The following is a 13,533-nucleotide window of genomic DNA, read 5'->3' as shown; positions in this document are numbered from 1 at the left end:
ACAGAGGTGGATTCCTAGAGGCACGAGAGCAGGACAGATCAAAAGGAAATCCACACAATCCATATCAGCCTGGTATCATGCGGGGTTTGGCCCATGTGTAGGTACATACTGGCAGCACCATGGCAACCACAGCAATTTATTGGCTGATGTCTTCCGCTGTGCACAGTGCAGATCTTGTTATGTGGAATATTGTTTTTTTTACTTGCTACCCTGGCTCCTTCATAGCATGCATTAGCTGTGCTTTCTCAGGTGCCCGGCTGTCATGTACGCTTACCTTCCATTTGGTTCTGGATGACTTTGAAGGACAGGAGACGGAAAGAGGTGGGGACGACTGTGACAAACTGCTTAAAGTCTCTGAAATGGTGTTGGAACTGTGAAAGCCTGAAGGTGTTAAATGAGAGTCGACTCCATTATCGAAAGTAGCCTTTATCAAACCTGCCATACAACCTTTAATAGCTGTGACTCTGTTTACAGATCCTGTACTATTTTTCTTCTAAACCTTTGATGAAATGTTTACATATTAATGACATTTTTCTGTATATTGTTTTTATATATATATATATATATATATATATATATATATATATATATATATATATATATATATATATATTTGCATTGTTGTGAATTGTAATGTGCCAAATGCTCTTTATTAAACACCCAACTGGCAATTAGCACAACACTGTGAGTGCCCAATCTGTTCAATTAACAGATTATATGCTCCTCTATGAGTTGAGAGAATTCTCTAAGTCTCCTGGCTTCATCAAACCATTTCAGAACCAATGAAACGTCTTACAGCAAGAATAAAATTAATTTTAGTTGGGGGAAATGTTTTGTGATACAAATTATGCCCATCAACTATGAGCTAGAATAATTAAATAAATTAACATTGGGAGTGATTCTTGTCAGTTTGTTCCCGTGTAATTCTTTGCAAATCAAACAAATAAATATAACTTTTAACCCTCTTTTTGCTCAGTTTGACCCATTTAAGTTTTTTTTTTTGGACAGGTTTCAGGTATATCACTACATGTCTTAGCTCTGCGTGCCATTTCTTTTTGGTTGGAAGTTTATTCTTAACTTTTTATAGGCAGGACATGACAAGAATTACACCATGGTCACATAGCCGGTTCGTAATTTGGTCATAAACAACCGAGTTTCTTGCCCTTGATTCAATTTGTCTGAGGCTTTTGGGGTCGGCCCTTACCGACAGAAGTTACCGTATCCTGTCGTCTCTCCAGATATGCATTTTCATTGGCGTCTTTATGTAAACGACCCTTCTTCTTCACTCTTGGATTTTTGTATTCTTCTGGTTTCGTGCCAATCGATTGATAAGAACGGCATCAACAGGCCCACTCACTCGCTGTGAATCGTCAGGACAATTTGTTGCTCTATTCACACATGGGCTAAATCAGACATTACACAAACTTTATACTAGGGACCTGGCATGACCAACTGATTTGGACATTTGCGTTCTCACATACAGCTCCTCCGAGTAATGTCTAGATAGGTTCACAGTTGTAGTGCGTGTGTGAAAGGGGCTATGGATGGACAGTCAACAGTCACCTCCATTGCCTTTGATGCTTCTGAAGTTTTAATGAATGCATTATTTTCACATTTTCTCAATGGATGCTTATCCTCTATGGACATTGGAAATTCTGCTATCACTGTGAAGGGTGACTTGCCCTGAATTAAGCAATCAATCAAATCAATAATTAATGACACCTAGAAGAAGAGGTGGGATTTTTAACACAAAATGTTCTGGGCACTAGAGGTTAAACAAACACCAAACTGAGCCTCACGTGTCTCTTTACACAGGCAAATAAATATACAGTAACTTGCATTGAACAATTTTTGTCTGTTGTCCTTGTCAGCCATGTTCCCTGGTGTCTGACAATGCGTTTTATATAGAAGAATTTATGGCCCATCTTGACAAATACGCAAGATCATGTTGCTTTAAACAGTACAGTATCCCCCCAAGCACCATCCCCACACCTTCATTAAGAATGCAGAAAAAAAAAAGCAGTAAGCATATGAATATTAAAATGAATAATGTATGGCTTTTGCTTTTGGCTACAGCAAGAGCTAAGCCAGACAGGCTTCTTCTCGCTGCAAGTTTCAAGGAACTGCAAATGTCAGTTATGTTTATACATTTAAAATGTACGCTGTATTTTCTACTTTTATTCATTAACATTTTTAACAGTGAAACAAGACATATTCAGTCAAAGACAGAGGGACAACATTTTTGATTCAGGGTCATGTAAATAGCGTTTTGTTTTCCTCAAGGCATTCAAACCAATACTCAAGCCCTGACGCTGCAGACACATATTCAATATTTTGTGCTCTCTCGCACACTGCTCTCTGTGTCTCAGCAGACAATGCACCACAAAGTTGGCATTCACTCGTTTAATCTGATTTCATTTTAAATACAATATATACAATACAACATTTGAAATGATACGTGTAAAAATATATATGTCATCTTACAATACAGAACCATTTAGAGAACGATGGAAAGTAAAACGGACACAGAAACAACATCTTAACACACTCGCTCCACCTAACAATATACAGCACATGAGAACTCTGAACCTGTTGTAAGGTAGTATCGGTAGGCTTCTACGTACAAACCCAGTACATTTTAATTAGCAGAAGCTGAACAATAATTCATAGATCCTGACGTATAAAAGGAGTTGTTTTATCCACTGAAAAATCATTTTGTTCATGCACTTTGTACATGCTCCACTGGAAGACAGCTCACATTTCAAATAACTCAGGATCCACACATCATAGTGAAGCTTGAAGCTTTGGGGATCAGACCCTCACAGCCAATATAACTAAACAAACAGACAGTTACCTGCCTGCAAGTTTGTCCCAAACGCCTGCCCTTTTTGTCACAGAGATCTGCCGATGTAGTTAGTGTTTAGTTCTAGACAAATGGACAGCGAAGATGGCCATTTATTAGCTGTAAGTACTCAACAAGAGGAAGGATTATCCTTTAGTATTAAGTGAAATATATCCTAAAGCAGTGTTGTAGTCGAGTTACCAACTGTCGAGTCCGCGTCGTCTCGAGTCTCCAGTGTTCGAGTCTGAGTCCAAGTCCGAGTCACCAAAGAAGAGGCCGAGTCGAGTCCAAGTCAAGTCACCATTACCTGAGTTTGACTCCGAGTCGAGTCACGAGTCCAGAGAATAGCGACTCGAGTCAGTCAAGTCCAAAACCAAGACTCAAGTCCGAGTCCAGGACTCGAGTACTCCGTCACTGCCTATTACACATAAAAGTAGTCAGAAACTTCATCCAACTTCTGAATCGTATTTCATGAATGCTTAAGTCCGATTACATAAATCCTTGAGTCCAAGTCATCAGTGTGCCGGTCCAAGTCAAGTCACAAGTCCAGAGCATAGTGACTCGAGTTGGACTTGAGTCCAAGTCCCGGATTTGAGTACTCCATCACTGGCCTAAAGTATAACTGATCCTGTGCACACTGTTCACTCAAGGCCCTAGTATGGATTGACGTTTCCAAACAGGCTGCCAATACCAAAGAATGCTGTGCGCAGCAGTTTGCTGACATCCAGTTGAGGAATTTATGCAGCTTTTGTTGTTATCCCCAAGATGTAAATCTGTCCATAAACCTGCATCGTGCAGCTAGTTTTAGCTGGCTTCTTATTTCAAATAGAGATCAGACAGCAATTTCTCCTCCAAATATATCAGCTTCACAACACATTTGCTCTACTAGGGCATGAGGCGTATCAAAGCCATCCATTACACTTGTAAAACAGCTAACTGCCCTGCGGTGACATCATGTGTTTATAGCTCATAAGCAGGTAATACTAGGCTGAACTGGCACCATGGTGTGCGTCATAAAGAATACCACGCGCGCAAGCACAATGTAAATTGTGTTTCCGAGCATCATCCATTCAAACAAGATCCCCCTCCAAGGAGCTGATCCATGCAGGTCACAGAATTATTCACCAAAATGAATAGCGACTTTTCAAGGGAAATGCTGAAGAAAAACAATAAGCTATATTGTGTTGGTGGGCATTCTAATTTCATTTCAGATGGCACATGGGGGATTTGCTGAGGAAGGATTTCGAGGTGGCGGTACAAGCCAATCTACGAAAGGTCTCGATCTGTGACACTGAACAAGACCTTGAGGGAAAACACTGAACAGCTGGCTATTGCAACAGCGGAACAAAGCTTTGCAAATCGTCGCGGCATGCTTAATGACGATCTGCTTTCCCCTCATGTTCCTAAAGAATGTCAGTGTTATGTAAACATTTACCTCTTTATTGCATTGTTGAGTGATGCCTTTTCAATGTAGAAACTAATCTGTCACTGAACATTGCTCACCGTCGGCTGCTAATTACACGAACGTGGAAAATGACAGGGTTATTTTCGAAGCGCGGCTCTGAATTGCTTCGAGCATCACGGAGATGATCAGTTAACATGTGCAGCATTAATTCTTGCAAATGTTTGCTGTTTAAGAACATGAAGCAAGGTGGGGAATTTGAAAAGGATCTTCAAAGGAAAGCCAAGCAAGTTTCCCCAAAGCAGCAGCAGACTGCATGAAGCGAGAGCAAAGATCACAGAGAGGCAAACTATGTAGGAGCAGAAACATTGGAGTTGTGAGAGCGCAACATTGGGAAAAGAGCGAATTGAGATCCTACAGCTTCGGGGTAGATGTTGTTTTGCTGGTGTAGAGAGTGAGGCAAACACAGACCAATTTACTGGGGGAAAATTGTGCTATGGCGGGAAAAAAAAGAGACCTAAGAGCAGACCTGGCCTATTCTTCACTGTGCAATCTAATCTCAGCTCTTGGAGAAGATGGGTGAAAACAAACATTGTTCTCCTGTCAGCAGCCCTGACGGAACATACAGCGCCAGTAAAAGAGCTCAGCCCACTCCCAAGCTCGCCTCAAACACAATGAGGAAGATGACTGAATTAGGGAAAGAATGTTTGAAGCTGAAAAAGTTAGCTGTGACAGGATGAATATTCAAGGCAACAATGACCTCTGATACTTGTTCTGGTGGGTTTTCAAGCTGAAAAATAATTAAGGGCCAAATGGGGACATTGTCAGAGAGAAATCCCAGGGCTACACTTGCAGGCTTGATATCAGTCATGAAAAATTACAGAAGACACAATAGCTTTAATTGGACAGTATTTTCAAGGAGAACCTGTTTCTAAAAAGTATTTAGTTACTCTTCCTAATAACTATCCTTTCCCCACTTTTATAGACAATTAGTGGTTCATAATACAGTGGTCTAATTGTATTAAATCAGTAGTATGCTGTTCCGTAAGTGATATTTTTCTCATTTCTCCCTTGAAGCACCTTTCTGAAGAGTCTTCCATAACATTCATGAATAATGCATCGCCCACGAATGACTTACAGATATGTTGTCAAGGTGCTGTGTAGGGCTGAGCGATATGGTTGAAATGAATAATATGATATTGATACGGATGTATTATGATTTGAAATGATGAAATTGGTGTTCATTGCAATGAGACATGTTTCACTAATATCCTTTAGACCAGACAAAACGCTTTAAAGCCTATCTCCATTTTGCTTAGAACCATTAAAGTATAAGGCTGGTGTGATTCTATATATTTATCATGTCAACAAATCCCATGAAAAGACAAAACAGCCCAAAATGTCCATCTCTCAGTAGTTTCTGACTTCCCTACCCTGTCTACGGATCTGTTTTCAGCTGCAGATTAATACACATTTGGTGCTCAGTGATTCTCAATTGGGGGTACTAGTACCCCTAGGGGTACTTTGAAGTATTGCAGGGGGTATGTGAGATTTTTTTATGCATAGTTACTAAAATAATTATAGTATAATAATGATGATTTAGTGATGGATTCTAAACATTTGAATTGTAGGCTAGCATTTAAGTGTTTTTCAGCTATTATGTTGTTGTTTAGCCTAAACAGGCGCAGCACGGAACCTCTTTATATTAGCTTTTTCTGCCTAAAATGTTTTGCCCTGTTTAAGGTTAGGGTTAGTCAGTACCACTGATTTAGAGTACAGCAGCATGATGGTGTATGATGGATTGACTAATTAACATCTCACCCAATAAAATGGTATGTTTCACTGATTTTGGACAACAATGGAGGTATATGGCATAACAATATACAGTATATCAGACTTTGGCTACATGGCACTACTTGTTAGTGCGATCAATGTATTGTTGCTGTTGGTCTTTTCACAGGATTTGTACAGAAGAATGTCATAATTGTCAAAAGTTGGTAAAACACAACCCTGAATTATCGCCCAGCCCTATGTTAAGGACATCTATCAAAATCTAAAAGAAAGAAAGAAAGACAGAAAACAAACGTTCATGAATACTCTGAGGTCAGCTGAAGAGTCCATACAAATGACTTGGAAGATGCTCCACTAAGGTTACAACTTGCAGGTATAAAAACTATAGATTGATTTGGCAATCAAAATTATTATAAATAAATACATACAAAATGAAATACATACATTAGTAAATAATAATAATAATAATAATAATAAAAACCTTTGCCTCTATGACATACTAAGAGTCTTTGTTATAGTCCTTATTGGCTGGGGGGTTGTGTAGTCCATAAACTAATACTTCTAATAATGAGCCATTCTTTCTGACTGGCTGTCACCACAATGCGAACACACTCAATGTCGAAGGCAATTTTGTGGTCTACGTCTTGAACCTCAATGTTGCCATTTTTAAACTCCCCTAATGTAATATAAGAGGAACACTGTTTCCCTTTTTTAGTCCCAACTAGTTTCTCTCCAACTTCCAGAGCTCCGTGGTGAAGAATGTCATTCTGACGGTCGTCAGAACCAGTAGCAATCTTAATCTTACTAATTTTGGTAGATTTATTAAAGACTATGACAAAGAAGTCTCCCGTGGAAGGAGGCTTCCCCCAGAAATATTCATCAACAGTGCTGTAAGCCTTGGTGGCGTCATAGTTTTCAAAGACGTTGATGTTTGTGAAGAGGCTGGCAGGAGGGTTGTCAGGGATGTCTATGGAGTCTTCCTCGAAGTCGTCGTCCTTCAGCTTGTTCTCTGCTCCTTTGTAAGAGGAGTAGTAGCCCATGTGCTGGAACAGCGAGGGCTTGAAGCGGATCACGTCCTTCTGGGCCAGCAGACCCCTGAAGTGGATGAGGAGCCAGTCGCAGGGCATTTCCTGGTAGAACATGAGGAGGAAATGAGCCAGACGGGGCAGGTCTCTGGAGTGGTACAGCTTCCCGATGTAGCCCAGCTTGGAGAACTCCAGCATCACCCAGTAGGAACCTTCTCTGGAGGTGATCACCTTCTTCAGCGCCGTCAGGAAGTTCCTGGAGCAGCGCACGTCGTCCTCTAACATCATGTAGAAGTGAGAGAGGTTTGTGCAGAAGTTGAGGAGGAAAGCGTAGTCCACGTTCTGCTTAGAGCGGAAACGGACCCGGTCCTCCGGGTCGTTGTAGTTCCTTTTTAGCCCGTCCAGAGACGGATAGTACTCCTCTGGTGCCTGGATCACCAGGAGGCGTCCGGCTATGATGTGGTGGGCAAACTTCCTGGTGATTTCCTGCACCAGGTTCTCACACCAGACCAGGTCAAAGTCTGCCAGGTGGACCACAACCACAATCTCTTTGAGTTCCTCGTAACTGGACTGATCAAAGATGGATTTGATCGTCTCTAGTAGGTAGTTTCCTCTTTTTCGTTTGACTGACGAAAGTCCAATGGTGAGATACTCTGTGAACAAAAATGAGCATTTCATATTATCATGATGACCAATTTGAAGTATATTGTATCGACATGCAATGATGGGTTGGAGAAGATTCATTATTTCAAACTCAAGACCGTCAATTTAACCATTCAACCGTTAACCAACAACAAGATTTTTGACCAATTAATACTCAGTCAGTTAAACAGTTAAAAACAATATTAATAAAAACTGAAATATTAATTTTTTTGCATTGTAAAAGAAAAATAGCTATGCAGTTCATTTCTAAACAGCCCCCTGCAGACATGGAAAGCATGTCTGAGCGCCCTGGATGGATGAACTGGGACTCAGTTGCCTGCTTGTCTGTTAGCAATTAATTATTGGTTATAAAGGGTCGGCTATCGGTCAGAAAAAAAGAAATCTAAATTTGCATCTTTAATTTAAACATTTGCTGTGGGAACAGTAGTTTGACAAAATAATCTTAACTAAATTGGACCTCTAAATAGAGCTTATTCTAGGTAAAATATCAAAAACTAAATCATGGTACTCTTGAGAGGAGGAGTGTGTAGTGTTTAATTTTGAGGTAAAAAATGTCTCTGTGGAGCAGTTGCATTTTATTGCTGTGCTTTAAATCCGCACGTCACAGATTTTTAAGTTTTAGTTCTTATTCTCAGCTCATGTTCACAACTACTGTATGACTTATTGTATCTCCCCAAGCTCATAAAGACAGTCAATGCAAATTTCTCTTCAAACAAACACTAAACTTACTCTTGCGGTTCAGTGGGGTTCCAGCGAGATAACGATAAGTGACATTAATGCTTCCTGAGAAGTTACTCAGGTCTCTGAAGGTGTGAACGTATCGCTCTGAGCTCGAAGGGTGGACGGATGTTTCCCTTAGCTGTCTCTTATCCCCTTCCTGGAACACAGCATGAAAAACACAAACATTACTTCACATTATGAACAATAGAGAAAGGTGTCATAACTACTGCAGAAAAGGGACAGGAAAGTCATCCTAAAAATTTCAATTTCTAATTCAGTTGAGGGTTAAAACCAGCCATTTGTTTTCTTAAACTTGTCGCTAACATCCTGTACAAACTTGAGACAATATGTGTTTTGATGTGGCGGAGCTAACCCTAGACGTTTGGAGACAAAAGGAATCTTAAATCTTAAAACCCCTTCAAGCAGTTTGCAAAGCCAAGCAAATGGACTTTAGAAGAGCACCAGAGAGCTGAAAATGTGAACTACCTCTTAATAATTTAAATAACAAACACAGATAATGTACTGTGATCACCAAGTTTTGATGGCATCATGAATAAGAAATAAATCCTCTGGATTTCAATTTGAGTCCATGTTATGAAAATTTAAACATGTTTCCTTTAAAACCAAGCAACTATAAAAGGGACAACATGGGCGGAGTGAACACATTGGGTTTCAAAAGCATTTCTGTCCAATTTGTTGCTCAGACATTAGAAAAGAATACACATTTGTAGTACTTTATCTAAAATCTTTATTTGGTAAATGCTTGCTAAAGACATACACAACGCAAATGTACTAACCAGCACGTAGCCATCTTCAATGTAGAGATTCAGGAACAGGAGGAAGGTGATGAGGAAGCCGAGGAAGGGAATAGTGGAGCGTTTCCGCAGACACCTCATCTTGTCCAGGGATTTCCACACCAGCCTCATGCTGTACAAGCTCTCACTGGGATCTGCACAAGAAGAACACGAGAAACGACACGTTAGACCAGATTGCTTTGAATGTCGTCAGCCCGAGACGCTGCATGCTAATAATTTGCCTTTTTATCAAGCATCAACAGATTGTGGGGGAATTAATTCTTGGGACCATACGGCCATGTAGGATGTGATTATCTTCCAGTAGCATCATAATTATTCTTTAACAGACTACTAATGATGTGTGATAGAGTGGTGTTTTTTTTCCTTTTAGGGGAAAGATGTTGCCAAATCTTGGCAAATGACTTGAGAGAAAAACTCAAGTCACCGCAGGACATCAAGGATATGAACATGCCAAACAATGGATTACTGATGCAAATAAAACGTTTCTTCACTAATAACAATGAAAATATACAGCATTTGGAAGCATCCGCATCCCCCACCCTACTGGTATTTGTAGCTTGTGCAGTGATGAATGGTGGTGCTGTAGTCCACAGCCAGCATATCAATATAATCTTTATACTACGATGGTCAAAAAGAGTTGCTTCTGTGTGCTCTTATCAGCTAGCTTACTCCTATTTGATTTGAAAATGTGACTTTTTTTGTCACGGGCCACCATTATCAAGGGAAAAGCCATTTGAAGTTCCATTTTAGTTCACTTTATCTCAGATTAAGTGTTCCGTAGAAGAAAAACAAACACAAAGATGAGAAGAAAAAGAGACAAAATGGAGTATACGATGGATGGTTACTTTCACTAATTTACTCATTTATCAATTATATTATGATTTATCAATCAATCATTTATTTTACAAAATAAAAACATTTGGAGAAAATGCCCCAGATGTGACATTTGATTAATTTAATTTTTCTTCTGACCAACTGTCCATTGCTCAAAAGTATTAAACTTACAGTTACATAGCCAAAAACAATCTTCTCATTTCAGAAGATGGAATCAGTTTGGCATTGCTTGATAAAGGACTTACATTATTGATAATTAATGTCAATATATATTCTGTCAATCAATTGTTTTACCATTTTTGTTTTCACCCCCGCAAGGTAGGTTATGGTTTGTTTTGTTTGTCCGCAGGATTATGGCAAAAATATTGACTCAAGATCTTAGAAGATGTTTTGTTGGAGTTTTCTTTTTTCTTTAAGATTATTTTTTGGGGCATTTTAGGCCTTTGTTTATATAGGGCAGCTGAAGACATGAAAGGAGAGAGAGAGGGGGAATGACATGCAGCAAAGGGCTGAAGGGTGGAGTCGAACCTGCGGCCAATGCATCAAGGAGTAAACCTCTATACATGGGCACCTGCTGTACCAGGTGAGCTACCCAGGCACCTGGAGCTTTCTTTTAGACAACTATTTAATGCCATAATCAATTAAAAGATATTATAAATAACAGGGAAACATGAGGTTGTTGTGAGTGGAGAGTTGTGTAGAAGGACACAGGATGGACACAACAAATTCTATTGGAAGTATTATTACCTTCAAAAGGCTTATGATTTCAAATTTTTTAGAGCCAGATTTATGCTGATAGGATGTTATAAAAATGTTTAGGTACAATTGGTACATTTTCTTTCGCTCCCATTCCCCTGTAGGTAATGTATATGGGAGGACAAAATAATTGCTGGCTGTCAAAGGCCAAGCACAGAAAGTCATACAGAAAATTTGAATTATACCCCCTTAAGTTGTTAATAAATGATCTGTGGGGTGTTCCCTATCCAACACAGATGAAACAAAGCAATCACAAAGTATATCAGATGTCGACAGCTAAACCTACATATATCAGCAGTCTTCAGTAGCAATGAAAGCTATAACATGTACAGATTTCAGCTAGAACAGAATATGTTTTAGGTTCAGTCACCACAGGATGGGCAACTCCTCATAGCAACTGTACAACTGCGACAGACTGAGGGAGAAACAGCCAATAAACGGCGGCAGCAGAAGTAACAACCTACAGATGTAACAATGGCGTTGGTCTTTTCTCTGCCAGCAATTAGGCATCAGCATGCGCTTTTGTTCCATTGCTGCAAAACCCCAGAGATGCCTAATAGAATACAAACTAGCTCTAAGCTCAGTTCAATGACCACACACACATCGATCACTCGCACCAGGAGTCAGCCCCACCTGGGATACGGCTAGTCAATACCTCTTTGTGCACACTTGAAAACTGAATTTAACATTTCCATCCAACGCGGCCTGTCCTGTGCAATGTTCTAAGCAGTGTGAAATAATGTGGCCGGCAATTGCAATATAATTATATTATTCCGCTTACACAGTATAACAACCCGAATGAGCATCACTTCCAACAGAAAATGTTCATATCTGGTTTAGTTGTGAATTAGTTAATAGCTGCAAAAATTCAAAGAAATAGTATCTAAGTCATGTGTCTTTTTGTGATGTAGTTGTCAAATGTTGAATGCATATTTTACATGATGTCTAATTACATTTCAAATGTGTTTAAATGTTTGTTTAAATTCAAACGTTTTAATGTTGGCAGCCCTGAATTTCAACACTTTAATTAAATCAAGAAAGGATTCAGTACGAAGTGGTTGGATTAGACTTAGACTTTTTCAAACGATTCTCCAAAGATTTGTGTATAACAAGCCAAAAAAAGGAGGAAAACAAATCATATGGAGCACAATATTCCAAACATTGAATTGGCTGGCATTCAGTGTTGGAAGTATTGCCAGTCTTACCCTTATGTCTTATTGGCTAACTTCATTTTACCCTCTGCCTAACAAGAACTCATCTTCTGATTTAACAGTTTGACAGATTGAGGAATGAACTCTTCATCTTCGTTTAGATGCCAAAAGCGGATATTCTCCAAATAAACATGAGAACCTGATGTAATGCTACCAGCTAGCATTTGCATTTGTCTATTCAAGTGTTTCACACAAAATAATCACATTTGTAACAATATAAACAATCTATCTTTCTTTGTGAGCTATTGTGTTACCAACAAAGTGTCCGTATGAGGCCCCCAGGAAGTGCGCCGGGCTTTGAAGCAAATTGAACATAGTGGCCAAATAGTGGAATTGCAACTCCTGGACTCTCATGTGATGCCCCCCCCCCCCGGCCCGAAAAGACTTTTCCCATAAACTTACATGGGGAAAAAAAGATGTCTGTAAATCAGTGGATGCATTTTTTCTAGCATCACAAACCCCGCGAAATGACTCGTTTTACTATCAGAACATGATTTATTCAGCCCGATAACATTTGGAAAGTCTAGAAGAACTGCATGAGTAAATCATTTCATCCCAAGTTAAGTTGGAGGAGCGCTAAACTGTAGGAGGTGGCTTTGCTGGTTTTAAGTCTTTGCGCCTGCGTTATAGGGCCCATAGTGCGGAAGCATTGCCGATCAACAGGGGATTTTTTCCTATATGAAGTCTTTATGCGCCAACTCATACATCCATGATCCGTATACAGACAGAATGTCAGGAATGCCCTAAATACCACGTACCGGCTAAAGCAGAATATGTGTCATTGACTACTTTTACATGCACATAATATTCAGTTTTTTACCATTATTCCAAAAAAGACGGTATTCCGACTAACATGTCTAATAAAAGTGAATATTCCATTCATATTCCCATTTACATGTAGCCGTGCAAAATAGGATTTAGTTTTACACCGGTGGTGGACTTGTTCGATGTTTCAACGGTGTTTGGTGTTTTAAGCCCCCAACGTAGTCTTCCAGCACTAGGATCAGGCAATGGTTAGGGTTAGGTGCCTTAAAGTCGATGGTCACAGCGCTGCCTTGAAGTCGACATCGGGGGCTTAAAACACCATTGAGCTTGTTCGACCGTGCGAACATAGTCTCCCTATTTCATTCCTTCAACCACCGTCGACGCTGCGATGTCTGTGCATATCCAAAAACCTGTTCATCAAAGTCTTTTATAATGTTTAAAAGTAGCTGTGTTTCTCCTCCCTTTCTTTTGGGCATGCATCTCTACCGCAGCCTTGTTGGCTGGTTGGTTTGTATACAACAACCACAGCAACGCCGAAGCTGATCGCAAGAGGCTGTAAACTGGTCCTAAACTGCATTAAAACATGCATGCACAACATACATGTCCAAAGAATGCCTCTAAACCACGAATAATACCGGCATATCCCACATGTCTTAATCCGAAAATGCTAAATTCAAAATATTGTCATATTCGGTGGAATATTGGTGTT

At 39.8% G+C, this 13,533-nt stretch overlaps 1 protein-coding gene across 7 annotated transcripts in view; it reads right to left on the bottom strand.

Annotated features, from left to right (window-relative positions):
* Positions 1–2,163: 2,163 nt before the first annotated feature.
* The window catches only part of mgat4c (mgat4 family member C), a 115,826-nt gene continuing 104,456 nt past the window's right edge, over positions 2,164–13,533 (bottom strand). For all 7 annotated transcript variants that reach the window (XM_039807528.1, XM_039807530.1, XM_039807531.1 and 4 more), the window contains 3 exons: positions 9,241–9,392; positions 8,453–8,600; positions 2,164–7,713 (listed from right to left, as the gene is read on the bottom strand). In XM_039807528.1, the coding sequence (XP_039663462.1) occupies positions 6,557–7,713; positions 8,453–8,600; positions 9,241–9,392 (1,457 nt within the window). In that variant the 3' untranslated portion in view covers positions 2,164–6,556. The remainder of the gene's footprint in view (positions 7,714–8,452; positions 8,601–9,240; positions 9,393–13,533) is intronic.

Source organism: Perca fluviatilis, chromosome 8 (genome assembly GCF_010015445.1).
Source record: "Perca fluviatilis chromosome 8, GENO_Pfluv_1.0, whole genome shotgun sequence".
Lineage (NCBI taxonomy): Eukaryota > Metazoa > Chordata > Actinopteri > Perciformes > Percidae > Perca > Perca fluviatilis.
This window is presented reverse-complemented; position numbering and strand designations above follow the sequence as displayed.